At 45.9% G+C, this 26,755-nt stretch overlaps 1 protein-coding gene across 14 annotated transcripts in view; it reads left to right on the top strand.

Moving 5' to 3' along the window:
- The window catches only part of PPIP5K1 (diphosphoinositol pentakisphosphate kinase 1), a 1,113,174-nt gene extending 1,093,424 nt beyond the window's left edge, over window positions 1–19,750 (top strand). For all 14 annotated transcript variants that reach the window (XM_069625171.1, XM_069625166.1, XM_069625170.1 and 11 more), the window contains 2 exons: window positions 13,909–14,022; window positions 14,921–19,750. In XM_069625171.1, coding sequence (XP_069481272.1) covers window positions 13,909–14,022; window positions 14,921–15,396 — 590 coding nt within the window. In that variant the 3' untranslated portion in view covers window positions 15,397–19,750. The remainder of the gene's footprint in view (window positions 1–13,908; window positions 14,023–14,920) is intronic.
- The last annotated feature ends 7,005 nt before the right edge of the window (window positions 19,751–26,755 follow it).

Raw genomic sequence — 26,755 nt, 5'->3', positions numbered from 1 at the left:
AAGCCTTCAACTTCACTCTCCTGGCCTTTGCTCATTTCGTCATGGGGACACTTAACAGTCCTTTAGTCTGTCAGTACTCGAAACAGTTTCCCTATTGTCCTTTTACCTTTCTGCCTTTTTGGTAACTTTGTGACAGCGCACACAGAATCTTACAATGCAATGTAGTGGGGATACTTCTGCATCTCCCTAGTCTTGTACACTTGGGATTTTTGGTTACTTGTATATGTGCCTAAAGACAAGCTGGTGCCAGCAGATACATTTTTACAATTTTTTAATTATTTTAGTGTGCACATTCGTATTTACCCCGTCTGGCTACTAAACGTGGCTAGTGCACTAAAAGGGCTGTTCCATGAGATTGTTCGCTTGTCGTTTCGCCATATTGTTGTTTGGCCTTCTTCCTTCCTTCTCTGGTCAGGAAGTCCCATATACGGTCATGCACTTTCGTGGGCTAGTGATGCCCTTGTGTGTTTTTGTGTAGCCCAAGAAGTGAATGTGACTGTCCGGTCCCACTCCACATCTGTGGTGCCAGAGAATCTGGGTGTCGGGCATGAGTGAAACCTACTGTGGTCCCCGATTGGACAACTGCTGGCTGCTTGAATGGCGCAGATCTTTACCATTGGTGGACTTAGATAAGAAGAGGACTCCTGCAGTCATTTTTTCAGATCAACTTTTGAGACGATTATCCTGTGATGAAGAGCAACTGACTGAAGCTTTGTGGATGACTACAGACGAGGCCTGTTATCCCTTCCTGCGTTTGGCCCCCGGTGAAGCCCTGCTGGACTACCTGATCTGCGAAGCCCCTGTGCGATGCTTCAACCCTTGGACTGGTGGGACCCACCAGTCTCCATGCATTCTCGAGGATCCAGATGTACTGATACTTTCCGGAAGTGTCCCTGGCCCACCCAGTAGACTGACCAGCTCTCCAATGGGCTAACTCAGTAGAATAATCACTGTTCCATGTTCATCGCCGGAACCCTTGCCACAAATCACCTTCCTGCCATGTTTCAGCTTCCCAGCATCAAGGGATCCTGTTCTGGAAGGTCTTCTTCAACCACGACTGGAAAGACACCTGCTGTCGCCCCTGTGCGGTAGCCGTCACTGGAACTCATCTTCCCCGTCTGGTGAAGTGTCCTGAAAAGGTCTGCTTCAGTGCATTCTGCATTGCTTCTTCACAATGGGGTTTCTGAGGAATTCGACCATCCACACGGGGAGTGTGCGCTCGCCTGTTTTTTTCCTGGGTGGAAGCTTTGTAATTAAAATTAATGATGGGAGATCAACCTCAGAAAATGTGTGGGGCTAATCCGCACTCATTTTCCTCTACTCATTGCACAACAAACACATAGTCAAGTGTACTTTGGGGGGGACACAGCATACAGGTGCAGTCCTCCCTGTCACATTTAGCTGGAAGGTGAGAGCCGCGAGTACATCAAAGCTTTGCAGGAAGGGGGAAGGCAACACCATCTTCCGGCCATGGCCAGCCTAACTAAAATATTAAAGGCCCCATGGATCTGCCCTCTCAGTTGTCTAAAGTTCTGCTGGTGGCAGCGCATACCGATGAGAGTTAATGGAAACAGGCCTGCGATTGGCCTGAGTGCCAAACTGACATAGGGGGCAGGGCACTAACAGATAGGCAATGTGTCAACTTGAAGCTAGCTCCCACCCCTCTGTATGAAGGGCAGTGAATGGCATGTCTGGGACAACTATTTACAGTAGACAATCCCTGCTGGGGTACTCCCCTTCCAGGGGGAAGAAGTATGTGATTTGAGGGGGACAGAAGTCTGTTCTCACCACAAACTGCAAGGGAGACCTGCGCTTTGATCAAGAGTCACACAGAGCTCAATTAACCAGAGAGACACTTTGATCCACAACAGACAGGAAGATGGGTGGGACTTAGTAGTACATGTTGTCTCCCCTTACCTTTTCTGTTGCAAAGCATTCTGGTTATGACCTCATGCATAACAGAAGATTGTTGGTGGGGACCCAGGATTGGTTCATTAAGGTAGGCTTAGCCTGCACCAATCACTTGGGCCCATTTGACTTTAAAAGAGGGCTGAGCCCCTCACTTAGCAGATCATCTGATGATTTTGAAAGGAGTAAGAAGGACTCATTTGGACTGTGGCTGAAGGTACAGTCTGCCTTGCAGCTTCTGCCAGTGAAGGAAGGTCAGGATTTCCAAGAGGGAAGCAACTTCCCTGCCCTAAACATCTCCCACGGAGCAGAGGGAGATACCAAACTCGGAGAACCCATCCAGCAGCTCCAGAACTGGTATCCAGTGTGAGAAACCTGAAGATATCCTCCCAGGTAGAGCTGAGGAATCCCTTATCCAGGTGGCCAGGACACACCATTGCTGTTGGATCGAGTTCCTGGTGTTGGACCAGTGGGGGGAGGATCACCTAGGTGAGGAAGATCAGGATTATGCTTGGGAGGATATCCAAAGTGAGGCATGTTACTGTACCAAGGAGGGAAAAGAGGGTGAGATCCCTGAGGCCTTCGTAGGTTACAAAACATCTTTCCCCCCAATTAAATCTCTCCTACCCAGATCCAATAAACCCTCTGTACAAAACCCATCCGCTAAAATCCCTAACCCTCTTGCATCTTATTTAAACAACCCCGGGCATTCCTTTCCACATTCCTGTAGTCATTTTCTCCCAAACACCCATCTACTAGGACAGAACACTACTATTCCGACAATTCCCTATGTTTGGTTCCATCCCGGTCACTCTCATCCATTTCACAAACCATCCAGTAGGATACTGACATTCCAACCCCTCCCCTTTCCAATACAAAGACTATAATTCCTGATAACACCATATCCCATTCTACCACGCAGAACATGTAATAAGCCTGTTTACCTGGCATGTCCCAACACGAGGGTCAAGCAAAATCAGGTAATTGACCTGAACCACACACACATGACGGCCCTTCATTTTCCCCTCAGGGATAAAAGGTGGCGCAAAAGATGAGCACGGTGAGCAAGGCAGATAGCACGATGAGACAGCTAATCAGAAACAGCAGTTCAGGAGAAGGGGCTAGACGCCAGGAATTGAGAAGGTGGCAAGGAGAGAATTCCCAGACCTGCGGAACCTTCGTGGAGGAGAGCCTAAGACCGCAAACAATAGCAGACGTGTCTTGCAGCAGATGACAACGGTACACAGGGCAGGCATACGCTGATAACGAGGAGCGAGGGAAGCTCCCGTGCCCGTGGTACTGGCCTTCACTCCAATGAGGAGGAAAGCCAAGCGGTTCATCACAGCTGGTGAGTCTGACAGGAACCGGTCTATGTTGAGTGAGAATCGCAAAGTGGCAAGATTGAACCAAGTTCAATGAACTATGAAAGAACAGTTTAGTTTAGTTTATTATTTGTATAGCGCCGCCTGGCCCTAGGGCATCCAGGCGCTTGCGATGAATACAACAAGAATAATGAATACAACAAGAATAATGCAGCAGAAATGTACAAATCGATTACATATTTACAAATTTACAGTCTTGGTGCATGCTAGTGCGGTAGGGCTAGGCAGTTTCTTTGGATAGAAGCCAAGTTTTGGTGTTGTGTCTAAATCTGTGAAAGGACGGTTCTGATCTCAGCTCGAGTGGAAGTGAATTCCAAAGTTTGGAGGCAAGCACGGTAAAGGTGTAAAAAGGGGAACTCAGCTGCCAAAGGAAACCAGCACCACGTGGGTACTAACTCAAGAGACTCTGATCAATCCCTATCTGAGAAAAACTACAGATACCCGAAGGCCATAGGGGGGGCCACCGAAATTGGTCAAAGTGATCATACTGAGGGTCAAGCAAAATCCCCATACAATTGAAAGACTTTGATCTACAGACTGTGTGAAAGAAAGGGAGGTGAATCCTGCAAGCAATTGTGAATATGAAGTTAGCAAGAGTGAACCTGACCGAGGGATGCTGACGAGAGGGGCAAAGTATAAAGTCATGAGAAACCGGATATTTCACAAACGGGAACCTGAACGCGGGATGTCCGCTATGAACTGTTTGAAAAGACATTGAGAAAACAAGTGAATCCTGCTAAACGGAAGAGAAGGGTCCGAGCCCGACCAAAGGAGATCCAGAGGTGAAGCCCTCACCCAAGTATTTGCAGTCAAGAGGGGTCTGAGCCCGACCGAGGGAGATCCAGGCGGTGAAGCTATCATCCAAAACCTCATGTGAGAAAAGAACTGATATATAATGATGGAATACGATACGTTGGGGGTCAGCGCCCGGAAGAGGGGGACCCAGGGGTGAAGCCATCACCCTATGTGAACTGTAGTTAACAATTGAGAAGGGTCAGTGCCAGGGGGGCACAGGGGTGAATAGGTATCACCCTAAAGAACTTTTATTTTATTATTTTGAAGACATCAGGTCCTCTAAAGCAAGAGACTTTCAACTGAAACGAGACTTGGCCTTCGACGGCCCTGATAGCTGAATTCCTCCGAACTGTCATCTTGTGCCAGGAAAGCTTGGCAGGGTGCTTCAAGATCCCATTTTACCCTGTCCTCCAAACGTGGGGAAGGAAGACCTGCATACTGACATATTATTTGAGAGCACTTCTTTATTTTCTTGAGAACTATCTCACACCCTTTTTTGTATTAGTTGTAAGCTTTGTCCATAGGTTTCTTAGTATAGGCTCTTTTTATTTGATACAACACCACTAGGACTGCCTTATTTTTCATTTGATGGTTGACGCTTGTTCCCATCTTAGATTTAGGTTTAGATTAGACATTTCTCCAACCTGCATACATCATTCATTGTTTAATAAACATCCTTGAAGTGTGATCACTTGTGTCTGTCTTACTTGTTGCCACCATGAGTTCCTTACACCAGCCAGCACACAGCTTGCCCTGCTAGGTTCGCCAGCAAGCTTCCTAGGTGGGAAGTGCCAGAGAGTCTCTGAACAAAGGACAAGGTCATTGCCTGCAAACACTCATCAGCTTTGGGTCGTACGCCTTAAAGGACAACAAAAGCCCTGCAAAAAATCTAGGAGGAGTGCCACAACAAGCATCAACCAGCGTCCATCTTTGAAGGGCATTTTCAAGGCAGTCGAGCCCTCGAACCGCAACCGGCTACACTACTGATTGTTGTCACGCTGTAGTCACTAAAGCCATCCAAGACGCCGCAACCAGCATTCCAGATCTTCCAAGCAGCAGAGAGACAACGATTCTTGACCCTGAGCCACCGTGCAGACCAGCCTGCCGCCGTCCGTCCAGCCTTGCTTGCCGAATTGCCTGCCACCTGATACCTGCAGCTGTCACCCATCTTGATCTCTTTGGCCGGAGCTGCAAAGCGTCCTGGAAACGTCTCGATGCTGTTGAGCATCAAGATCATCTCAAGCACCAGGCCCATTGTGGTTCTGTCCCACTGGTCCTTCTCCGAAGACCCCTAGTGACATTTACGACCCCTTGATCCCTTGATGCTGAAACCATATAACTTTGAACAGTTAAGACTGATTGCTTTACCGACTACCCTCCTGCCAGTATCCAGAGTGCACCCCTTTCCTTCTTGAGACTGTCTGTCCTCTGTGTTCCTTTACAGGGTGTGCTGTATTTTGTAGTGTGCTAGAACTGTCTGTTGTGATAATAAAGTAGATATTTTTATACAACCTTGATTGGACAGTCCCTTTTATCATAGGGTAGTAATTGTATTTTCGCTGTGTTGCAACTAATCAACGATTCATGTCCTTGCAGAGATAAGCCTGCCGTTCCTTCCACGTTATCAAAAATTGGACAAGGAGATTGATAATTCCAATCTTTTCGGATCCCTTCTGGTGTACTAGAGATGTGGGGCTGATTGATGGTTTAGAATCGGATATTAATCCCTGGACCACTGGTGCCCCGGAAGTCTATTCATCCCATTGGTGGCAAGTGGTCGGATCAGTTGCAGCCTTGCACACAGATTAGTCATCCAACGCTAAAAAAGTGCTGTTACAGGCACAGTTTTAGTCACTGCAAGGTATTAGTAATAGTCATGGAGCTTGACATGGTAACTGTAAAAGGCATGACCAAGGATGTCCTGCGCGTCTCATGTCAAAAGAGGAGACTCCCCCCACAGCACTAACGTTAATAAACCTGAATTGCTGACCAGCCTCCAAGCATGGGTAGAAGGGAGGGCGGTTGGGGAGAAGGCCCCAGGGAAAGGGCTATGCTCTGTGTACCCAAACGGACAAGACCTTCCCGGGGGGAGGGGGGTGGGGGGGGATGACGAGGACGACTGCATGAGCAGTGTTTCTCGCCACTCATCCCGGCCCGGGGCAAGTGTGATTTCTCAACACTCTAGAGTGTCAGTGAGGGCAGGTGCTAGTGCGGCTTCCCACAAGTCCTAGGCCTCAGCACAGTCTCTAAGTGGCACAATAATTGTTTCCGGCTGTTAATAAGGTAGCGGCTAGAAAGCGCCTGCTCGAGGAGAGGAGACTAGCGGGACAAGGACACCATAGAGCTGCGCAAGCTGGCGCCTGAAGAGCAGAAGGAGGCCAACAGATCCACCTCTAGCGAAAGCAGCAGTAGTGGCTCAAACCAGAGTGCCCGGGATAAGCCCCGGTGGCACATCTCCAAAGATTTAGTACAGGCTTATAAAGTGGGGAAGGATATTGTTGACTGGTTTGAAGCGCTTGAGCTGGTATTCCAGCTGCGGGAGGCGGATGAGGTACTGTGGGGTGAAGCCTTCAGTTAATGCCTAAGGAAAGGCCCGTTTAGGAGAGCCTGAAGTCAGCCCTTCTCAGAAAGTTCTGTAAAACCCCATAACAGTATCTCAAGAGCTTCAGAGAGCTCGGAAATAAAAGTGGGCAGACATTTGAAGCATTCACATACTTGTCATTGAAATATCTGAGCGGGTGGGTGGCTGGAAACAAAGTTGACACATTTAAAGGGCTGTACAATTTGATTGCGTGTGAGTCATGTATTGAAACATTGTGAGGCTGACCTACACCAGCATCTTGTGGACAAGAATATTACAGACCCTAGGGAGCTTGCAAAGGCTACCTACGGGTTTGTGAGTAGTCCAGAAAAAGGCTCAGACGAGCACACCCAAACTGGTAGAGAAATCGGCGGACAAGAAAGTAAACCAGGATGGGAAGGACAAAGGTCCAACCCAATCCTATTCGAACTCAGGTCCCCAAAAGAATGAAGGGAAATCCCAAAACTCTAGTTCTGCCGTGCACACCGAAAAGAAGAGCACAGGCATCCCTAACACTTGGAGACCTGCGTTCTCACCACCCAAAGGTTGTTTGGTGTGTAAGGAGCTGGGCCATAGGAAAGGAGATCCTGCTTGCAAGGGCTTACCGAAGCAAGCCATAGTGAATGTTGGCCTCATGGTGGAGGCCATCATTAGTGTGGGTCTCCTAGAGGAGGACTTCCCACTAGGCCAGGGAGTGGCCAAATGTGGATTGGTTACACTGAGTGGGAATGGTACCGGGTCTCCAGAAGAGACCTCAGTTCCCAATAATACTCCACTCTATCTAGAACATGTGTATATCAATGGACACCGCGGCTAGCGTCACTACTGTCACCTGGCAGTGGGTACAGCCAGGCCAGAATATTGATGGGCCTGATATGTGCGTCAGTGGGTTTGATGGAAAAAGTATGTGCCCCTGACGATAGTAGAGTTCAGCTAGCGAGGTGAAACGACCCAGCGCCTTGTATAGCGGTGAAAGACTCCATCCCTGTCCCATGTCTGTTGGGTAATGATCCGCAGCGGCTACCCTATTGAGGGCCAAAGAGAGCGCCAGATTGAACACTCTGAGAGCCTTGGGGCCTGGAGTGCTTCCAGGGGCTTGTTGGAAGGACCGGCGTGGCCGCTAGCCCCTGGTCCAGTTCCACAGACTACTGAGTCACCTACTCGTGTGGGAGCAGGGGCTAGTAGGCACTGAGGACCCTACTTTGGTAGCAGGGGACTCAGTGATTTCAGAGTGACTTCAGAGTTGACTGGCGCAGCACAGGAATCTTAGCTGGAGGACCACGTAGGCGCAGATCTGAAGGGCCTGCCCAAGCTGGATGAGTTCGCATCAGGTGGGGGCTCAGGTCAAACTGACTTCTTCACAGCACAGAAAGAGTGTCCCACTCTGGCTGGTCTGTGGAAGCAGGTGGAGGAGAAGCCTAAGGGTGAGGCCCCTGGACTCTTCAAAGTGTACTGGGAGGATGGACTCCTGTACAGTGAGCCAAAGGATTCTGAGGACGGGTATACCAGAAGGTTGCTGGTTCCCCAATCTCACAGAAAGTTCCTTTTGGATTTGGCTCACCAGATTCCTTTAGTGGGTCACTTGGAAGTTGTCTGTGCACTTTTACTGCCTGCAGTTCAGCGTAAAGGCTAAGGAATTTGTCCCGTCCTGCCCAACCTGTCAAGCTTCTGGCAAGTCAGGTGGTGCTACAAAGGCCCCCTTAAATCCACTACCCGTGGTTGGGTGGCCTTTCGAGAGAATAGTGTGAGAAACCTCACCCGCTAGTCCCTGAGGATCTTTCATCCAGGTGGCCAGGACACGGCCATCGCTTTTGGATCCAGTTCCTGGGGTTGTACCAGTGCGGGAGGATCACCTGTATGAGGGGTCTTCAGGGAGTGGAAGTGGGACATCGGATGGCAAGATGCAGAATCCCCCTTCCCTGTAACACCTTTTCTCCATCGTACCAGGTAGGGTACCTAGGAACTCCAACCCCACACCACTTGACCCCCTTTACCGACACAGTTTCTCACGGACAGTTCACCGTGAGTGACAACAGAGTAACACCAGAGCCGTATACCTGACATGTCCCAACACAACGATCGGGCAAGGTCAGGCAATTACGGATCATTACACACACCTGACTTCCATAACACTTCCCCAGACGGATAAAAGGCAGAGCACAAAAGCACACTGTGAGTGAGGCAAAACACATGAAGAAACAGCAGTTCCAAGATGGTAGTTTAATACAAGGAGAAAGACGCAGAGGCCGGAGAGGGTTGGAAGAAGAGAAGCACCCTTGACCTATAAAGACCGTTACTTGGAAAGTAAGAGACCGAAGACCAAGAACTAAGGCTGAGCAAACCTGCACAGTGTGTCTAAGGTACCAAGGGCTCTCCCGTGCCGAAAACCGAGGCGGGGAGGAGCGATTGCCGCCGTGGTTACTGTCCTCGGCTCCTACAACAAAGCTGTGTCCAAAAAGGCAACACAGCCGGTGAGTCGGAAAGACTGATGCCAAACCAGCTTGTGTTTTGAACCAAGGTTGCAAGCAGCAACATTTTATTAAGAGAACAGTGTGTGAAGCGTTTGGAATGAGTGACGCAACTGCAATTGTAAGCCAAAAATAATTTGCTTGACCTTTATAACTGAACTCTGGGGAAACCAAGAAAAGATACCATACACAGAGTGGTCCGACACCACGTGGGTGCTCATTCGAAAGTCTGTTAGATATCCAACTGATGCTGAGTGTGAAAGAAATATTGAAATCAAAGTGGTCATGCAATGGGTCAAGATAAACCCAATGCGCATTCGAAACTCTTCGATAGTTTAAAGTAAATCCAATTGGTCCGAGCCCAGTAGAGGGACACTAATTGAACCTTGTTTGTGAATAGGATCGGAGCCTGGCTGAGGGGGATCCAAGATGAACATCCAAATTGAATACTGTAAATACTAAAGAGAACGTTTGCATATTTATTTGATACAGCAGGCCCTCTGCGTCAAGATACTTGTGAGAAGTAAAGAGACTTGGACACAGAAAGCCTTGAGTTTTGTGAACTGTGAATCTGGAACTATATCCTCGTGCCGCCGAAGCCAGAGTGTGCGCTTTGCTCGAGTGTACCGCCTTACCCCGTGCTGAAAATGTGGAGTAGGGAAGCCAATAGCCCAATTATCCTGACTTATCATTTTTGTGAACACTTCTTTCTTTTTCATGAACTTCACGCCACACTATTTGTAACATAGTAATAAGGATTGGCAATAGTTTTTTTTAGTATAGGCCCTTTTATGTTGACAAGACTCCACTAGGACTGCCTTCTTTATTATTTGATGGTTGTATCTTGCTCCCATCTGTAGATTTAGATTTAGGTTTAGATAGGCGTTTATCACACCCTTGCAAAAGTTCAATAAACACCCTTGAAGTGTGGTCACTTGTGTCTGTCTTACTATTGCCACATTGCGTTCTATACAATAAGCATGGATATTGTGGGACCTTTGGATCCTCAAACCAGCTCAGGGAACAGATATATCTTGGTGGTGGTAGACCATGCCACAAGATACCCTGAAGCTGTCCCTCTGAGGAGCATCAAAGCCTCTGTAGTTGGGAAGGCTCTGATTGGCATATTCTCCCGTGTTGGATTCCCCAAGGAAGTCGTTTCTGACAGGGGATCGAATTTCACATCAGAGTATGTGAAGGCCCTGTGGGGAGAGTGTCACCTATAGGTTCTCTACATCCTTCCATCCACAAACAAATGGGCTTGTTGAGCGGTTCAACAAGACCCGGAAAGGCATGATGGGTGGCTTGGAAGAGCACCTGAGGAGAAAATGGGATATTCTCCTGCCATGCCTTCTGTTAGCCTACAGGGAGGTGCCACAGAACGGAGTATGATTTAACCCCTTTGAGCTTCTGTTTGGACACCCTGTACAAGGTCCCCTCAGTCTAGTGAAGCAGGGATGGGAAAGCAAACCCTTATACCCTACACGAGATGTGGTGGACTATGTACTCAGCCTTCGATCTAGAATGGCAAAGTACATGGAACAGTAAACCAAGAACCTAAAGGTCAGTCAAGAGCTGATAAAGCACTGGCACGACCAGAAGACCACAGTGACAGTCTATTCTCCAGGTCAGAGGGTGTGACCTATGGTGCCTGTCAAACCCAGTGCCCTTCAGGACAAGTGGACTGGGCCTTACTGTGCGCCAGAAAAGATCAGTGAGGTGAATTATCTCATCGACGTGAAAGGACCTAAACATATGTGCAGGGTCTTTCACCTCAACTGGCAAAAAACCCCTTATAGCCGGGATGACTTGGTCATGGCATTCGTGACTGATGAAGAGACTGAGGGGAGCCATCCCCTTCCAGACCTCCTGCACACGGAAGCCACAGATGGCTTCAGCGGATTCTTGAAACACTCGTCTATAGGCGCATTATAAATGCCATATCATATTATATCATGGGTCAGTTGAAGGTGTCAACCTTGCAAGGGACCTGACAAAAAAGCAACTGATAGACTGTCGCCGTTTACTGGGACAGTTTGCAGGTCTATTTTCTCTGACTCCCGATCGTGCAAGATTGGTGCACCCATGATGTGGACACTGGAGGACAGTAAGTCGGTGAAGAGGAGGATTCACTGGATGTCCGATAAGGTCCGGGACACCATCAAAGAGGACTTTTCGTAGATGTTCCTAGGAGTGATAGAGCCATCCCACAGCCCCTGGATTAGCCTAATGTTACTGGTCCCTAAAAAGACCAGTGGTGGGTAGACTGAAGTTTGCTTTTGTCTGGACTACGGGGAGCTCAATTCTGTCACGAAGACAGATGCTCACCCCATTCCTCGGGTAGAGGAGCTCATTGACCAGCTTGGCGCTGCCACGTACATTAGAACTTTTGACCTCACCGCAGTGTATTGGCAGGTCGGCTTGACAGATGGAGCGAAAGAGAGGTCGGCATTCTTAACTCCGGAAGGACTTTATCAGTGTACTGTGATGTCCTTCGGATTGAAGAATGCCCCTGCCACTTTTTAGCAGATGGTTAACCAGGTTTTATCTTGTCTGGAAAACTTGTGTAGCCTAATAAGATGACATTTCTGTCTTCAACCACATCTGAAAGGGTCACTTATCCCACCTGAAAGCAATGGCTTCAGGCGCTGCAGAATTCAGATCTAATTATCAAGGCCATGAAGTGCCAGAATGCGCAGGGTACGGTCACTTACCTAGGCCACCTGGTTGGTGGAGGTAAGAAACAACCCCTCGAAGCAAAGGTACAGGTTGTGAAGGATTGGGACATCCCCACCACGCAGACGCAGGTGAGAGCCTTTCTAGGTCTCACTGAGTACTACTGGTCGTTCATCACAGGCTATGAGACCATTGCCAAGCCCTGGAAGGATGTAACTTCCAAGAAGATGCAGAAGAAGGTCACTTGGACCCCCGCCTGCCAGACCTCCTTTCAGGATTAAAGTCCCCCCTTTCATTGCGACTCCGCTCCATGCTCCTGTAGTTGCTTCCCTTGTTTTGAGCAGTGCAGATTACTGCAACTCGCTCGTCCTAGCACATCCGCGATATTTGTAACGATGGCTTCAGGTCCTACAAAACACCACTGTGCGAGTCATGCTCCATGCCCCATTCGCCTACCACATTTCGCCAGCTGCACTGGCTCCCGATTTGAGAATTGAGTACAGTTTAAAGCCCTGTACATTGGGCATCAGGAATTCTCTGGGCTAGGGGCAGAGTACCTCTAACAGAAATGTCCTCTGTATGCCCCCAGTTGAGCTCTCTGCTCTCAGGACAGTGCAGTTATCTGTGTTCCCACGATTCGGCTTCTTTGTGTTAGCGGCCGCACCTTTTCCGTGGCATCTGCTAAGCTCTGGAACTCGTATCCTCGGTGCTTGCGGGTTATGGAGAATCATTTATCATTTTGGCGAGCTTTAAAAACGTCCCTCTTTTAAGTGAAAGTGGCTGAGGCTTTATGTTCTGCTGGGTCTAATGGCGCCAAGATGCCTACAGGTGCACATGCGTTTAATGAATATTGTAATGATACCTCAGGGAAAGGAGTGATGACAATATCCGATTCATCACAGTGCATTTAGAGTATAAGGAGGGGGTGGCTATGTGTAAACTATACATTTCATTGAATGGAGCCAATGCCCTGGAGTGGTGTGAGTAGCGGTCCTTTCGGCCAAGACGTGACGATTTAGAGTGCATGTGAGGCACAGACATTGGAAGGGCTGGGAACAAGGTACCCACAGGTGTTTACAGACAAACTAAGAATGTTGAAGGATTTTCAGACAGAATAGTGTTGAGGAGGGGTGCGCTACCGAAGGCGCACATGGTAAGCAATGTACCTTCATAAACAAGGGAGTCACTGAAGAGAGTTGCTCAAGTTGCTTCAAGGGGCCATCACCAAGGATTCAAGGCATCAGATTGGTGGTCTCCGGTCATGCTGGATGGCAGTCTGAAGATGTGTAAAACCAGGCACACATTAGAAACCATTTCAACTCAAGCCATGGTGCAAGATACAAGGCAAACATTACAGCAACTAATAAGAAATACATTGCTGCAACGCTGATGTTTTGTGATACAAAACTGCAGAGACTGCACATGCCCTCTCTGGTCCTACTCTTTGTATTTGTTACATAAGGAAATTGGAGATGGTTTTTCAAACGAGAAAAGCTCTGAGATGTCAGTGGGTTATGTAAACATAGAGAAATTGTGCTATCAAAACTCTGGGATTTATGTTAATTTATTGATATCAGTTTTTATCCCCTGTAAGCATATCTTGCGATATCGGTAACCATGGCAAATGCGTAGCTTAATTGCGGCAAGAAGCTTCATTCTTAGTACATAACAGGATTGAGGGGAGCTGGGAGTGATTTAGCTCCTGCTTGTAGCCTCGATGAGCCTGGTTAGCTCGATACCAACAGCTGCCGGGAGCTACGTCGATGCTGAACAAACACAATTATGTGGATTTTACTCTGCGCTTGGGGTTATCTTTGCATGCACATTAGGACACATCTATACGCCATTTAAAGCTTAAAAGGGCAATAAATAGTGGACATAGTGATACGTTTGCATCCTATGTGGAGGGCAAATATTTTTGATTGCTATGTACGAGCTCCTGGTTAATGTGAGATACCCAGGAGCTGATTTTAGCTCTTGCTTATGCAACCTTAATAGTGAACCCTGCATAAGAAAACTAATTTGATAATTGTATTTCGGAAATTAATTTCCTTTGATCAATCTCTCATACCAGTTGAATTTTTCTTCCATGTTGCAGGTGCCTTTGACTCCATGATCACCAGCCACTCATCAGGTGATGTCTGCATGCCTCCAAGAGTCCTTTCCTCCTCATCTCTACCACTTCGCCAGCGTTCGGAGAAGCCACCATGGTGTAAATCTTTCTTCTTTTCTTTCTTTTTCTATAAAGTTACATTCTTTGTCGGTGCATAACCAGAATTAACCATCGAGGAGAAGGTGTCAGTCAATAAGTTTTGCTGCGACACAGACTTCATTCACTGATATAATCTGCTGTTCTTGCCTGCCTTGTATTTTCAAGGTGTTGAGAACAGACACTAGCCCTTTACTATAGTAGCAGAACCTCACGGGGGGAGACTGACAGTGCAGCATTCCTAAGTGGGGTGGAGTAGCCCCAGCTGGAGTGCAGAGCCCCCACTGTAGCTGGCAGGTATATTGAGAACTGGAGGGTGCCCTTCATCTTGTGTGGTACAGTTTTACCAGAGATGTCTTTCTCTAAAACTCTTGTTACCAGTAATTACCCTTCCCTTCACACTGTTGAGCCGCATATGGTCCAGAGGGGGCCTGACTGCGTCCTATTCTGGATGAACCTAGAAACAGCCCTAATAAGCTCTGCTTCTTTCTCCCACACACCGAGTGCATTAGCACTTTCGGCCATTTTGGATTCAGCAGACTCCACTTAGTGGGAGTAAGAGACTGCTTCGTACACTGGATTGTTGACAAGTCCACTTTTAGAGCATTCATTTATTTATTTCCCATGTGAATAGTGGACTCCTTTCCTGAAACGTTCACCCTCTGCTACAGGGCCGGAAGCCTTAGTGCTTGTGAAAGGCCTTCCAAGTTTAGTGTTGCCGTCCTAAGATGGTGGCCAGTCCAGCTGCCAAGGATTTAGAGCTGAGCACTGATTTCTTAAACAGTTTTAACTTTCGAAACTGTGCACGTGTTCCTTACCTTCAGTACTAGATCTTAATAATACTTTACTATTGTCCTCCAAAAGCTGTGAATAACTTGACTTCCTTTTTTATTTCCAACAGACAGCAGTGGTCCTTCAAGTACTGTATCTAGTGCTGGGGCTTCTTCACCAACCAACTCGGATATTTCATCGCGCTTCTGCTTCAGTGAGAAATTTCCCTCCATTGCACAGATTAGTGAAGCACAGCAAAACAAACTTTCAAAAGAGATGACGCCTCAAAGCCAGCAGCCCCCCAGTTATGCATTTTCTCAGGACCTTCATCCATCAACTAAAAATACCCCTCTGGATCAGCGTCCACTCACAGAGGAGCCTTGTTTAACAGAGCTGTTACACATCGAGGAAACACCGCCGAGCCAACCGCTGCTTGATGACTTGACTGTTTTAGGCCAGCAACCATCAGGTGAAACTTCTCTACCAGGACCACATCCTAGCACTGAGCAAATCCTTTTGGGGGAGCAACCACCTGGGGAGCCTTCACTTCCAAATCAGCCACTGCCCAACCAGGCACATTTTCAAGAACAGCACAGACACATGTAACCACTGCTTGATATGCCAACTCTTAAAAATCAGCCAGCAAAGAGATTGCCCAAAGCCAGTAACCAACAGCCGGAGTCACATTTCTGTAGCATTGTTTATCCATTGAGTCAGTTCAGCACAACAAGGAGCTGGTCAAGAGCAGTTTTGTTTTCAGATGGTGGCCATGCGAAGGAGTCTTCAGAGTACAACATTCTTCAGCCGATGCTGGCCCACTAGATTTCAAATAATCGGCTATAGTAGAACTAGCACCTCTCCTCTCCACAGACTCAACAAAACCACCCAGCACCAGCTGCAGCCAAAGCAGCAGTCCTAGTGCTCTCTGAAAATGCAGCTTTCAAAGACAAATGTGGCTGGCCAATCTCTTACTACTAAGGACGACTCTGAAGAATCACTGAAGAACCACTTTAACAGGCATGCTGGTAACGGAGCCCGTACAAGGCAGACATTGTCCTTAGCTTTCTATAGTCAGCAAACATGCGGTACTCTATCTTTCTCTGTAAAGTTCTTGTGACATGAAAGACACATCCCCTTGGGTATCCCCATTGTGGAATTAATAATCTGTCACCCGTTGTTGCACTGCCTTGGATGAGGTGTCTTTTGATCACTACATAGGATTATTAACAGGAGCATTAACTTGATGTAACATTGCACAGCCTAGACAACGAAATCCTGCCAAGTGCATCTCGAGGGAAACCTTCAAGGAGTTTGAGGATATGACTCCTAACTCAGTGGCAATACGAAGGGATCTCTTGAGTGACGCATCAATGAATAGCATTTACCTTACTAAAGACGTAAAGGAAACAAAGTGTTGATTGTCCGAAACTGACTGAAAAATGTCTCAATCACAAATCAATTCACACCTGTTTTGTTTGCACAGCAGGGATTCTGTCTGAAGGAAGTAGGCGCACCCAAGGGAAATTGCAGCCTCATTGTGATTCCTAAAAAAGAGGTCCTTCCCCAGATCCCTGCCCGAGCCTTTAACGGGGATTTTAGGTTTCTCTCTGATCCTCCCAGGTTTTATCGAGGCAGACTATTTTAATGGATTTAAATCATGTTTGAGATGCAGAACGTGCTTAACCTTAGATGATGATTTTTGTGTGGAAATTAAAAGCAATCAGGCATGCATAGTGGGCTGCCTAGTCACCCAGTTTGTTGGGTAGTTATTTTAAACCACTAGCTATGTCTATTTTTTTTTATTCTAATAGCTTTTTCGGAAACAAACATTACATAGGAACTTTCCAGTTGGCCAGGATCTGCTAGAGACTACTGAAAGGTCTTTCCTTTGACCGAGGAACAGATCGCTCACCTCATCGTCTTGCCAGAGTGTCCGTGCTTTCGTGGATTCCTTATTTCTGATTTTCAAAAGCCAAGTACTTTTGCCAACATGTCCTAGAGGGGCGTGTTCCGGGGTGTCCTCGACAGAGCCTCTCAATATGCCTTGATTTGAAAGAAAACCAAGTTCTCATATTCTGCCATTCTGACTTTGTGCGTACATCTTGAAGCCATACAAGTTTTTTTTTATCTCATTGGAAGATTAAATCAATGTGGATGATATAAGCAGGAGGTGTACGCTCTGTCGGCCAACAGCATTGAACTGTTTTTAGAAATTGTGCGGAGCACTGACCCAGCACCAGTCATGTCATATCGTTCATAGCCTTTCGGACCGGCAGAGTCAAACAGATGGACTAACGTAAAACCCTCTTCACTATCTGGTGTTATGTTGTGTATTTTTTAAATGTAACAGTTGTATCATATTGGATCAGAAACGTCTGATAGAATTTGAATTATGCTGATATCTTTTAAATGTGAGCTATTAATCGAGTTGGTTGTGGTTTAGCCTGATCACGCCTCCTTGCAGGATGCAAGGCTTGAGCGTAAGACTGTCTGTGGTGCCCATAAGCCACACTGACACAGACCATAAGCACTGACAATAGACTGTAAATGTAAAAGCTACTAAAAACTGTTTTACATGGGGAATGGAGGGGAGAGTATTTTAAAACTTTCATAAAACATGTTTGTGCTTGTTTTTAATGTTTCCCCTATGTTCAATTTAAAATAGGACTGGTCTTCCCATTGCAATAGGATTTCCATAAAATGGGAGTTGCTGACTTTTTGGGCTGAGGGTTAATCTAGGACACCTTCTGACTTATTGCGGAGGGATAGTGGTACTTTTGTTTTTTTTTCTCTGTCCATCGAGTGAGGCACATTTCAACGCATGTTTGAGTTTACTGAGCATAATATGTGAGGAACGTGGTCATGTTAAGGTTTGGAAAAATGATCAGTGGGAGACTAATGCTATAATAAATGGACAGACTACGGAGAGTGCACATAGGTTGCAGGAATTCCCACGCATGCATGGTCAGTGCTTACAATGCTCTGAGGGGATTCACTCTAGGATGGGCGAACTGGGTGGAATTTGTTTATTTTAAGGACTGGCGCGGGGGATTCTGATTCAAACTCTTGTGATGAATAATCGGATGGACCTGTATACCCATGTGGGTGATTACTTTATACAGTGCGGGCATGACGGCCATCCCTTTTGCATAGTGTGTGTTTGCTACGCACCGTCAAAATCAAAATAGAGCAATAGAGAAAATGTGCCACTATAGGGTGTAATGTCGCATTATGGGATTCCCTGCATTGCAGTCAAAATGAAATGTAAATGAGCCAGCAGCCTGACTTCTGGATTAATTGCAACACTTGACTTGAATATTTGGAGAGGTTGGTGAAGGATGGATCCCACTTAGGGTCCTTCTTCCAAGTTTATGTATTTTGACGAAAATCCTATTTTGCGGGGCCGCTTTTCTAGTGTTTCGTGGGACAGTCGGACCGTTTCAGAGTGGTAAGTGCAATAAAAGTGGCGCATAGTGATTTTGTACAGAATGGTGGTAGACCCCTCGTTAACTTGGGTAGAAACATTAATTGTTGTTGCACCGTGAATGTTTATGGTCCTCCCGGGGAATTGAAATGTAGATAAAATGCAGCAGTGACTGCTGTAGCATAGTGTTTACTCACACCGTCTTTGTTGCCATTGGACTGCGCGCTTACTGTATTAAAGCAGCTTCCCTCTCTGATAGGATATGAGGGTAAGTTTGGTATATGGTAATTTTGTGTAGTAAGAGTCGGGCATTGTCTTTGGTCTAGGCTGCGATGGTCCGTGTTTCTGCTCCTGGGCTAGCTTAGGAGCTTGCTTAGGAGGTTGGGCATGATGCGTCCAAACAGTGTACTGGGTGAAACCACCCTGATAACCTGTTTACACACCAGACATAAATGTGTCCCTGTATTGAGTTGCGATATGGTTGTGTTCCCACGTGGATGTCACTTTGATGCGTGGGGGATCTACTTTGTCTAATATTGTGATTTGACTTGTATTGCGTTTTTTAAAGAGTTGATATAGAAGTAATTAGATTTCTTTGCTAACTAAATCTATCTGGGTCTGTTAGTAGTAAATCACCATAAAATCTATATTGTATAGAGATAATTATAAGACATAAATCTATATATTTAATTTATATATTTATGTAACAGACCCTCTAATGTGGACCTGCAGCACTGTGCTAAGAGCAGGAAGAGTTTCTATTTTTCTTCACTCCATGTCTGTTAGAGTGTGGGTTCAATATATTGGCATTTATGGATAAACTACCTAGACATTCCTGTCCTTCCCGCTGCTGTAAACACATCGAGGTCAGCCTGTTTATTTCAGTAGGTCTGCTGGTTTAGTTTTGTGCTGTTTTATTACTTGATTATTAAGTGACATGTAACCAGCAAGGGAGAAACGATCATTTAAATCCAAATCACCACCAAAAGGACGTTAATGGATTCTTAATTCCTAATAGTGAAGGGTAAGATTGACTACCTGGAATCTGCATGTCTTCCAGAAGGTGTGCGTCATTCTCGCAGTTGTGCACCCGTGTTACCTTTTGTTTACGCTGGCAAACATATGAGTTTTTTTAAGTGTTCTCCAGAATATCTTATTTGAAATACTTCAAGGAAGGGGGAAGGAGTATTGTGTGGACAAAATGTATATTTGACAGTGTACAAAATGAAGACAAAGCAGCAGAGAAAAGCAAATTTGACCTGAAAATTCAATGTCCAAGTGTACCAATGGGTTCTGAAAGGCAACGTTCCATTCTGTATGTGTGTAGAGTGCCCTCCAGTTTCCCCCAACCACACATACTACACTGTGACCTGTAGTTGCTAAATGTGTGTGCAATGTGATGTACTGTAAACCACTTTTTCTTTCCAGTACTGTACGTTTCTTCTTGAGATCGACTCATGCGTATGAAGTTTTGTAAATCCTGCCATGTTTCCCTGATAGTACTGAAGGATGAAATTATATCTTTTATGAAGCCTTTTCGTGTTGATTTTTCTGTCTTCGTGCTATTTGACTTCATGTGTTCTTGTGTCTTAGTCCAGACGCGTGCCCCTGACCCATACAGGGAAAGGTGTACGAATGAATGGTCGGATGATGAACCTTCGCGTGTTGGCGGCCAAAGATCATTTGCACAGCATTTTCAGCATCAATTATCAGTGTGCACCACGAACATCTGCAAATACGTTGTCTGGGGTGTGATCACTATGTCAAAAACAAAAGTAGTCAACTTTAGACAACTCCTTGTCCGTGTTATAAGGGATTCTGTTTACCTGTCTACTGAAGACTTTAAAGAGTTAAGGTGTTGCCACCGTAATATCGGGTAATGGAGTCACCGCTTTATAGGGTAGTGCAGTGCCAACAGAAGCAAATCAAAGGAGGTGCTTCTCTTACACGTCTTCTACTACTACTGTTTAAGATGCAGGGGCCCTCATTTCCTCCTCATGTTGATCATCATTCAGTGCAAAGAAGTCCTTTACTCCAAGCCTTGCTCCAGCCTTTGCATTTGCAACTTCAGTCCTTTTACTTTGGTGCAATGCCCTCACAGGCTGGCACTGTGCATGCAGAGCAAGGAAACATTCCTTATTTATATTTACTCTGGTATTCCTAGTGCACAGACGCCCCACCCCCCGATTACTAATCACAAGTCTCCAGGCCTGATTGTAATCAGATCAGGTACACTGTTCAAAATGAAGACTTGGCCATGTCCGCATGCGTGAGACCAGTGTGTGAAATGTACAGCTCCATACAAAGTTTCTCATGTACCCCCATATCCCAATCAAGACACCTTTCTGAAACATTGCCATTGAAAAGAAATTACTTGTGTGGGTAGCGTTTGTACCACATTTAGGCATTAAAGCACTGGGTGTAAATATGGGCGGGCAATGTGTACATACCTTTTCTCTGCCCACAAAGAAAGTTGCCAACCTTACGCAAATCAGGCCTAGAGACTGAGAACAAACAAACTAAAATGATGAGCTTGCTGCCCAATTTTTGATGTGGGTGTATCTCCTTATTTGGAAGTCCAATGCCAACCCATTGCTTGCTGTAGCGAGAAACTGGTTGGTTGCTTAATGACTGGTGCAGAGAGGTCCATTCTGCTCAGCTGTAGTAGTGTTGGACTAGTGCTTAATGTCTGGTGCAGAGAGGACCATTCTGCTCTGTTGTAGTAGTGTTGGACTAGTGCTTAATGTCTGGTGCAGAGAGGTCCATTCTGCTCTGTTGTAGTAGTGTTGGACTAGTGCTTAATGTCTGGTGCAGAGGTCCATTCTGCTCTGTTGTAGTAGTGTTGGACTAGTGCTTAATGTCTGGTGCAGAGAGGTCCATTCTGCTCTGTTGTAGTAGTGTTGGACTAGTGCTTAATGTCTGGTGCAGAGAGGTCCATTCTGCTCTGTTGTAGTGTTGGACTAGTGCTTAATGTCTGGTGAAGAGAGGACCATTCTGCTCTGTTGTAGTTGTGTTGGACTAGTGCTTAATGTCTGGTGAAGAGAGGTCCATTCTGCTCTGTTGTAGTAGTGTTGGACTAGTGCTTAATGTCTGGTGCAGAGAGGTCCATTCTGCTCTGTTGTAGTAGTGTTGGACTCGTGCTTAATGTCTGGGACACAGAGGGCCATTCTGCTCTGTTGTAGTAGTGTTGGACTAGTGCTTAATGTCTGGTGCAGAGAGGTCCATTCTGCTCTGTTGTAGTAGTGTTGGACTAGTGCTTAATGTCTGGGACACAGAGGGCCATTCTGCTCTGTTGTAGTTGTGTTGGACTAGTGCTTAATGTCTGGTGAGGAGAGGATCATTCTGCTCTGTTGGAGTAGTGTTGGACTAGTGCTTAATGTCTGGGACACAGAGGGCCATTCTGCTCTGTTGTAGTTGTGTTGGACTAGTGCTTAATGTCTGGTGAGGAGAGGATCATTCTGCTCTGTTGGAGTAGTGTTGCCCTAGTTGCCGTAAGATTGGCCACGTAGGGAGACCAGCTCACACATGAATTACAAACATTGCCCACAGGAGTTCACATTGGTTAAGAAGCATCACCTGAAATATTTAAGGCACGGTTTGCTCTTTTTTGTTTTTTGTGTGGGTGTATCACGATTCATGTTACTATACATTAATTTCATCCCCAGGAATGGCAAGCAACCCAATCTTGCTCTTTATTCCCTGAAGCTGTGAGCTCGATCAGAATTTGAGTGAACTTTAAGAAACTATTAATTCCCAAACCTGTGAGTTGCTTAGATTTACTCTCAACGCTGCCTGTGGTTTTGAAAACCTATATTATCATTGTTATTATTCTTTAAATCTGCCAGTGTTCAAAAGTCAAACCCATCAAACGAAAACGTCGAGCTAGATACAGGCAATATTGATGCCAATATTCAAATGTTACCTAGCATCTATGGTTCAAGCAACATCACCTAGTTGATAGATCTGTACCAGTCCGGTGTCACCAGAGAGCATCGCCGTAGTGACAACAAGCTGCCTGATTTAGTCAATTTGGATGTGGATTGGAAACATACCTTTTACAACCAATACAGTAGATTGAGAAACGGCATCTGAGGGGACCATCTGTAGGTGATAGAAATCTGTCTTTCTGTGGATTTGTAGCCCGATCGAAGGGAGGGATCGGCTCAATCCCTGGTAATATTTAATCTGGTAATTGAAACACTGACGGCTGCAAACTGACAACATCCTAATATTTCTTGGATCAATACATAGCGTCATTGAATCGGAGATTTTTCTTCACGCTGGTAGCATGTTAATACCCAGCACCTTAACAGAATCTTTTTTCCCGACGTTTTTTACACCATGCACAGGTCTATCAACATCCCTAGTCACAGCAAAAGCTCAGTTTTACAAATCTTGATCGTATGTTGCAGCAAAGGTTTGTTGCCTTGAAAGCTGAAGTTGCCAAAGAGGTTACGGCCAATGCTTGGGCGTGCAGATTGTCCAGAGCAATTCATTTTTTCATCTTCAATCTATGGTTATTGATATGAACAATGTTTCCAAATCGAGCCATCTCTACTTTAGACCATTTGGGGTTTGGGGGGTAAGATAATTGTATCAAAAAGTGAAGTTTACCCTAAATTCTCCCTTAGAAAATGTTCTCCCATGCAATATATATCAATTGGACTAATTGGTCTATGGGAGGGCACCTCATTTATTGGTTCTTTCTTATACTAAAGGGAAGGGATATGGGCTGCACTTGGTCTGAACGCTGGGGTAGAAAAGGTACTTCCACTAAATAACCCTTCTAAAAATCCACACTTCTGCATACACCGTAGGAGTGGTAATTGTAGCGCAAAACAATGCACAACAGGGGAAGGGATATGGGCCATAGTTAGAACAGAGGGGTAGTAAAGGGTACTGCCACTAACCAACCTTACTAAAAACGTACCCTTCTGCATACACCTCTCAAACTCTGAACTAAATACAACCATGCCTCTACAGCGTAACAAACCGCACGCAATTCACTATACCAGAACAAAAAAACGAACCACACAGAACCTCGCCCAATAGCACATGGTGGCTACCAAACGAAAAACACACCTACGCTCTGTAACGAACTCTGTTGAGGACCACTATCAACATGGGAAGGACCTTCACCCCCATTTAAAGTGCCACACCAAATATCGTTATTCTTGTAATATTTAGTTCACTTAGCCATGTCTGAACAACATATATTATCACCAAGGCCTTCCCCCCTGTGCCAAACTAAGCCAAGAACCAGGTTGGGTATTGAGATAATAGATATTTTTATTAACAAATGGTTTTAATGGATGACTAGAAAACTATTAATTTAAACATGCCACCTTCTCTGTGGCATCCAAATCTACACAAAATAGATGAGACACTTTTCATTTTGCATTTGACAGAATACAAATCGGGTACACTTTTTTTATCTCCTGTCCCGCAAACTCCATATTATCAAATCACACAATGCGTTGTGATATAACGGTACAATCGGGCAAATTGTCATTTGGTTATCAGCTTAAAATGTTCACAGGCAATTTATACATTCAATTTGAACGTGGGCTTCATCTCTCTGCACCCAAAATACATGCATTTGATAACACACAGTTTATTTCAAATCAGCACCTTTGTTCCTTCTTTAGCCCAAAGCAGTCTCAAACCTTTCTGCTATGAGTGTCACTTGCTCATTTTCAGGAGAATGTATTTCTTTCACTGGAGACTCGCACCTGGCTTATGTAAGGAAGGCATGGTTATCAGAAGCATGACAAATACAAGGAGTACAATCCAAGGGTGTTTATTAAACAATATATGGGAGGAAAACACCTAATCTAAACCTAAATCTAAGATGGGAGCAAGCTACAACCATTAAAGTAAAGAAAACACTGTCCTAGTGGTGTTGTGTCAAAACAAAATGGCCTATACTAATAAACCTATTGCCAAATCCTTACTCTATATAGGAAAAAGGTGTGGGACAATGATATGTATAACGAGAGTGTAGTGCAAACTGAACTGTCCAAAAGGGTTTCAGTAGTTCTGTACTGCTGAACTAATACACTCCCTTTCCCGCGTTGCATCACGGGACAAGGCGGAACAGTGGCATACCTGTGAGCACCCCTTGAGTCTATAGGTATCAGGAAGCAGTTTCTGCCAAAAAGGCAGGATCCCCTGAATCAATATTTTGTGCCTGGCAGCACAGGACCTTTCCCAAGCTCTCACCATGCGGGATTTCCCTATTCTGCGGCTTTCTCATGATACCCCTGTGTTGGGTTCACCTTTGTCTTTACACCACTGTTCAGTCACTTTATCAAAATACGGGATTCACTTCCCCTTGCTTTCAAATGGCATCCCTCCATCGGGTTCACTATAGCCTTCAAATCACAGTTCAGTTCACTTTTACCAGTGCTACTAGCGGATAGCATTCAGGAATACTTAATGTCTTTTTAAACACATGTTTGTTTTTTGTAATTGGTTATTTATAACGCGCTTAATACCTGGAGGTTTCTAAGCATGGAGCCGGGTATCGAACCTGTGTTGCTCCGTGAGCTATCCTCCCGAGACTATGGTTCACTTTTACAGGTTCACTCAGGTCCACCTCCTTCGGGCTCAGACCTTCCTCTATATGGTTTACTCAGGTCCCCCTCCTCCAGGCTCAGACCTTCCTTTGTAAACAATAAGATCGGCCCCTCTTTTGTTTTCCAGAAGCGTGCTCGATTCAGTTTGGGTGCCAATAACAGCTGTTTTATTAGTTTCGCCTTGGGACCTGATGCCGGGAATGCGCCATTGCCAGGTGCTTCTCCTAACAGTAAGATACAAGGGCACATAGGGAGTCGGGCAACGGTGATATCTTTGATTTGATTTCTTGCCAATATGTCTGTATCATAGGACTTTGCCACCACATGTGTATAAAGTATGCCAGCTGACCACATCCATGCCAATAGCGGTCTGAATAATCACACATTCCTTAAACACTGAGTATCTTGAGCTTTTGGAGGTTCGGGTCCAGATTTTCTGCCTTGAGTCTGTTGGTATCTCCGCCCCTATATCTATCTCCCATCGCGCAATGTATGGGACTTTGTCGTCAATATGAGCCTCCACCAATAGGCAGTAGCAATGGGATATTTTCTGAGTTCCTTGTGTTAGGCAGAATTGCATGCAGTAGCCTCTGGGACCACCACATACAATTAGGACTACAGGTGTAAGCAAAACCAACCTTTGGTATAAATCTGTACTACACAGTTTTGTGGTAGTGAGCTGCGCAGCCAGGCTTATCTCAAGAGAGAATGTGAGCAGTACAAGAGGTTACACAGAGGTCTTACAATCACAGTGGTTCAAGTAGACACTTACACTCAAGGTTTCTTGGTAAAACACTTATATTACACAATCATTTAGAAAACATTCACTAGAAGGAGGCAACTTAATATTATACACAAATAAAACTTCAACACTAAACCAATACGTTTCTGAGTGAATTAGGCTCTCCTGAAATAGGAGCAAAATAGCATTTCAGTCACTTTTAAATAGGAGGGTAAAGGCACAAGTTAATAGAATAGATCACAAATACTTTGTTAGGCAGTGCAAATAGTTTCAGTTCACTATAGGACTTGATTCAATTCAATAGGCCTAGGCCAAAGTCAATGGACTAGTGTCTTGGATAGGAAAGAGCAGTTGTTGAAGTAAATAGTAAAGTCTTTGCCAAAGTTCTGAGAAGTAGTTTGTACGAAAAAGCATCATATGTTGGGTCACATGCTGATTAGGCCTACAAGTTGGGAAAGTTCAACAAACTTTCACTGCGAGAGATGCGTTCTCTCAATCGGGTTGGCACAGTACCTTAGTATGAAGCAAAAGATGCTTCTGAAGACGTTGGTTCCTGGCAGTTCCTGCAGATCTCACTGTTCCTGACCCTCAGTCGTGGGGACAAAAGGGGAGACGTCGGGGGATTCCTGCACTGCACGGGATCGCCGGAAAACGCTGACAAAATGGTGTCACTTCAGTTTGAGTAGTTGTCGTCAAGCACACAAGCTGGAGTCCTTCCCCCTGGTTAATCCTAACCAGCTCAGAGAATGGTATCCAGGTGGCTTACGAGTTGATTGGTCCCGACAACTCAAAGGAAGAAGTCGTCCTTGAAGGGGCTTCTCTGTCGAAAGGAGCTTTGGCGATTCGGACCTGCAGCAGGGCTTCACCGGGCAAACCAACGGTCCAGGAGTTGCAGCAGCCGTCCTCTTCCAGCTCGTCTTCGTTTCTTTCGTCCCAGTGGTCGACTCTGCTTTCCAGTCCAAGAGACTCGCCTTTTAAACTGTTTTCTCCCATTCATTCCAGCCCAGCTGTCACTCACCCAGCAGGGTGGCTGTCCTTGCTGGACACTCAGCCAGCCAATCATGACCAGAGTGCATTTGGGTCTCCTAGGAGACTAAGCACAGGGACTTTCAGGCACCTCCTTCACTTCCTGCCCACCCCAGACACTCGGATGCCAGAGGCGGTCTTCAGTCCTGAAGCCCGCCAAAGGCATGGAAACAAAGGCACCAAACCTGGTTTGGT

Source organism: Ambystoma mexicanum, chromosome 11 (genome assembly GCF_040938575.1).
Source record: "Ambystoma mexicanum isolate Mex_15411 chromosome 11, UKY_AmexF1_1, whole genome shotgun sequence".
Classification (NCBI taxonomy): domain Eukaryota; kingdom Metazoa; phylum Chordata; class Amphibia; order Caudata; family Ambystomatidae; genus Ambystoma; species Ambystoma mexicanum.
This window is presented reverse-complemented; position numbering and strand designations above follow the sequence as displayed.